Genomic DNA, 5,000 nt, shown 5'->3' on the forward strand with positions numbered 1-5,000 from the left:
CCCAAAGCGGAAATTTGTCTCTAGGGTCTATTCCAAGGGAACACTGGAATAACCAGGCGTCAGGGCAGTGCAGCACGCAAATTGAGCTAGGGCGAGGTGACTTTCTCAAGGACAAACAGCGCAGCGGCGGATGATCGAATTCGTTTCCTTTCGGGTACGAAGCAAAGACCGTACCATTGCTGAGTCACGCTACCCCTAAGTATCATTCAATAACATTTTGAAGCTCATTTTGTGCGAAGAGTCTGAGGCAATAGACTTTATAAATGTTCTAATTTATTTATCATACTTTATGCATTTATTCATTTATTGATCTATTTACTTACTTATTCATTCATTTATCTACCTACCAATATCTTAGTAATCTATTTTTTTTTCATCTATTTGTTCATTCGTTTTTATCATCTAGGTTTATCTATTTTCTATTCATAACAGTTTTGTGTATTTGTTAATTTTCGTCCCAAATAGGGAGTTCTCACGATCTAAGGGAAATAATCGTTTTAATTGTCGTCGTCCTCAATGAGAGTGTAACAGAGTTATGGAAAATGTATCATCTGAAAGCAAAAGGCGTGAGAGATCTGGTGTGCTCGAACCAATAAAGAAAGTACATTATAAAAATTTAGGCCAGAAAATTTGTCCTTCAAATATCGATCGATTAAAATGACCATCATCTTGTCAAAAACTCTCAAACCTGGGACGTCAGTGAAATCCCAGGTTTGATAGTTTTTGGGATGATGAGATGAGATGATAGTATGCAGATGACGTCACTCAGGCCTTTGTTATTGTTTTTGCCATCCGCGTTTGTGAGTTGTTCTCACTAAACTGTATTAACCAGACTATAAAAGTTCATGGTTACACAGAGTTTGTGTGTTGGTCCGTTATACTTCCGGATGGCAATGTTGTGAACTCCTTGGTCAAGCGCATTCTATCTATACAATCACACCACTGAGGTTACCCGGTAGTTGGGATGATTTAATGCGTATATTCGTTACAAGGGGACCTACAGGTTTACGCTGTGAACGCTCGCCCCCATCGTCGCCGCGAAGTTTTTATTCTCGATTGTCTTCTGGCACTTTCCTACTCACTTCATTTCTTGTTGTTATCAACATGTGCCTGCTCCACTCACTTTTCTGAATTAAAAATTCACCCCAAATACCGGATCATACTCAATGTCTCAATCGTTTCTATGTTAAATGTTTGTGTTGAGAATATTTTGCTATTAAGCTTAAATGCTGGCCAACTTATTTCGAGGTGTTTGTGTGTGTGTTGAACCCGTGACCTCAAGAAGTCTGGGAGAGAAGGCTCTAGCTAGACTAAGGTTTGAAGCGATTTTTTTGGGGGGTCGTGGATAGCTCACAATTTAGAGTCACGATCTCCCCGGCCAGGCGGAGTTGTCGTACCAGTAAGGTCGCGGGTTCGAGCCCCCATCGCCGTCGCGAACATTTTATTCTCGGTTGTCTTCTGGCAATTTTCTACTCACTTCATTTCTTGAACGCTCGTGTGTGTCATAATATACAAACATTGAACACATAGGATGAGGGCAAAGACATTAAATATAGCCTAGCTCCACTTTAATTTTGAAAATTTCTAAGTAACAAATTAAGGAGCAGGCACTGGTGAAAGAGTAAGATGTGAAAATGTGTGTAAAAAAAAGTGCGAGAAAAACCATCCCACAAGATTAGCCTGCCTTGTAATGGTAGAATGTCTGACCACGAATCAAGGGGGCTGAGGTTCGATACCAAGTCGATGCAGGCCGATTATTTGGGATATTTTTTTCTTATCTATTTTTATTTTCTGCTTTAACTGGCACTGTTTCGTACACACCTTTTCAAACTTAGATTAAAACACTCTAATAGAAGGAACGAAATTGACGTCACTCAGCTCAATGTTATTGTTTTTAGCCAGCCATTTTTAAGAGTTTATACTAAATTGTATCATAGATGTAGAACGCTACGTATCGACGTGCATTTATTCGCAGGTCTGACAACCCAATTCCTTATGGGCTCATTGTTGTAATGGAAATCTGAAAAAATGACACAAATTATTGTCCATTACAACAGTGTTAAACTAGGTCAATAAGTGGGTTCGGATGTCAGACCTGCATATATGATCGAACACGTATCTACGTATCATTCAGACATATGTGACCCTCCGCCTCAAAACGGTATTATGTCGGGATGATTCAGACCCCAAAAAGTGAATTTAGAGATAGAATGATGAGAAATTGGACCTTAGAAGTTTTTGTAAAGCAAAAAATAGTCTTTATACTCCAGCATGACGTAGAGAAACTAAACCCAAGTTTGATATTGGTGGCTATAAATTCAATTTCCCTAACCGAGTGGATCCCGACATAATACCGCTTTGAGACGGTGGGTTACATATAAACAAAGTGTTACACATAGTTTTGTGTGTTGCTACATCATATCAGGCTGGTGGATGTTGTGAGCTTTTTAAATAAACGCATAACAGCAATAGTATTTACCTTTTTACTTTAATCTTTCCGACGTAAACATTTTCGTCCTTGACCGTGTCAATGGAAAACTCATCGTTGTTGGGGAGAGAAAACCTGAGCTGTCCGTTGAGTTCTGAATCCAAGTCTGTTGCAGTTACTGTAATATAGTCAAATAAAATAAATATATTACACAACAGAACATTTCTATAGATAGTATGCGCTTGGCTAAGAAGCTCATAACATTGCCATCCGGAAGTATAACGGACCAACACACAAAGCTGTGTGTATCCATGAACGTTTATAGTCGGGGTAATACAGTTCAGTGAGCACTACTCATAAACGCGGATGGCAAAAAACAATAACAAAGACCTGAGTGACGTCATCTTCGAACTATCTATAGGGAATGAGATTAGCGGAAGAGTAGCGTTCCTGGATTGGACGTCACCGGCGGAAAAGTTATTAGAGAGAGAACGTCATGTTGGTTGTGCGCATGCGTCTCTCGACCTCGCTTCCGGTGAAAGCGGCATGAGACACTTCACCGAAAGCGAGGACGAGAGAGACGCATGCGCAAAACCATTTTGACGTTCTCTCTGTAAGGTGACGTCCAATCAAGGGACGTTACTCTTCCGCTAATCTCATTCCCTATAGTAAAATAAATAAATGACACAACATAAACATTTCTATAGCGCACTTCCAAGGATTAACCATGGTAAATGTGCTCAACAATGTTTCATTTATTCCCCCAGCAGGCCGTATGCAATAATATTTTAATTCAATAAGTACCAGCAGCCTTCAGGCGTCCATTTTGTACTAACACTCTTATACTATCGGTCACAGCCTGTATCCATGTACTCATTCACACCTGAGTCGAGAAAGATAATATTTGTATAGCGCTTTACACAAGGACACGACACTTGGACCTAAAGTTTCCGTGGTCATTGCCATCCATCCAGCTACTGATCACACTTAACATTGCTTGAGTTTTGTGACAAGACGAGAGACACCACCATAGCACTGAGCCACCGAGACACAAATAGTTATGTTGAATCCATTTGCAAACGTTTAAAATTCTAAAAAAATTGAGCTTTATATAGCGCAATATCCACTGAATGTGCTCAAAGCGCTTTACAAGAGGTCCCTGGTCAACAGCAACATTTAACATGTAGGACGGGACATGACGCCTGTTAGGCGATATTACAATTTTTCGGAAAAAGACAACGCTGTTAAGGGCCAGGTACTCATTTTACACCTGAGTACGGTGAGAGAATGTGAGTAAAGAGCCTTTTCCAAGGACTCAACTATGCGCCGAGCGTTTTTAATAATAAATAATAAATTTATGTGACTCGTAGCGTCGATCTTCAGTATGGTATGATATGGAGGAATGAAATGATGAAGGAAATGGAGTTTAAAATGGTTTTTATGTTTTATTTTTTTTCTGTTTATCTTTTCTTTTTTTTTTTTTTGATATTTGTTGTTTCGTTTTTTGTCTTATTTTTTTTTCGGCATACAGCACACACAAATACACACACACACACACACACACAGATACATATACACACAGCTCTCTCTTTCTCTCTCTCTCTCTCTCTCTCTTCCTCTCTCTCTCACTCTCTCTCCTCTCTCTCTCTGTCTATCTCAATCTCTCTTTCTCTCTCTCTCTCTGTCTCTCTGTCTCTCTCTCTCTCTCTCTCTCTCTCTCTCTCTCTCTCCAGAAAACAAAATAATTTCTTTATTATTGAAATCGCGGCAAGAGACTCTTTTCAGAACTGCAGCTAATAAGTAAATACAAAATGGGCGGAAGCAGACATTCTGGGTGAGGCTTTTGACATCCCATGGTGGGCAGGAGGAGGTCACTAGCTGTGTCATTATATCCTCCTACATCTGTTGTCTGAGTTACGTTGTCTTGGACTGGATGGGATTACTTGGTTTTGTCTCGGCCCTTGCCGGAGTCCTTGGCAGAAAGGGGAACAATACAATCAAATATATGCTGTTCGTTTTTTTTTTGTTTTTTGTTTTATTTATTTCTTAAATTTTTTGGGGGCCGGGGGGAGGGGCATTTGGAAGCGGCGTCAAATATTTATATTATAACCAAAACAAAACAAAACAAAAATTGAAATCAACACATTGGTAGTGAGGCACTCAACGACTTAAAATAAACTATGAGAAAAAAATAATGACTAATAATAATCTACATTTACCATTCAAGACTTGTTTGTTGATTCCTACATCTTCCCGTACTTTGGTAAGAAAATTGTCTTTTGTGAACTGGGGTTGATGGTCATTTTTGTCAATAATGGATATGTAGAGCTGAAAGGGCACAGAAAATGTATATATTGTGTGACCGACCGTGTCGAAAATGTATTAAATCGGGATGAATCTGTTATTTGAACCAGTTTACTGTCCTTCTATTTTATAGTATCTGATGATTATTTTGTTTTTATTTAGCTTCGTATTTTCATCAGTTAGTTCATGACAGTGTATAAATCTGTGCTAATATAACGATGAATGATGTGTAACATTATGATAATTTCCATTCAGGGTCAATAAAGTA

The 5,000-nt window shown here is 39.0% G+C and overlaps 1 protein-coding gene across 4 annotated transcripts in view; it reads right to left on the reverse strand.

The window, feature by feature from the left end:
* Window positions 1-5,000, reverse strand: part of LOC144966124 (neural-cadherin-like) — a 173,194-nt gene that overhangs the window by 132,414 nt on the left and 35,780 nt on the right. For all 4 annotated transcript variants that reach the window (XM_078902233.1, XM_078902231.1, XM_078902232.1 and 1 more), the window contains exons 8-9: window positions 4,648-4,756; window positions 2,480-2,606 (exon numbers count right to left, since the gene is read on the reverse strand). In XM_078902233.1, the coding sequence (XP_078758359.1) occupies window positions 2,480-2,606; window positions 4,648-4,756 (236 nt within the window). The remainder of the gene's footprint in view (window positions 1-2,479; window positions 2,607-4,647; window positions 4,757-5,000) is intronic.

The sequence above is a fragment of the Berghia stephanieae genome, chromosome 2, assembly GCF_034508935.2.
Source record: "Berghia stephanieae isolate SIO BIC M18660-M18661 chromosome 2, UCSD_Bste_1.3, whole genome shotgun sequence".
Classification (NCBI taxonomy): domain Eukaryota; kingdom Metazoa; phylum Mollusca; class Gastropoda; order Nudibranchia; family Aeolidiidae; genus Berghia; species Berghia stephanieae.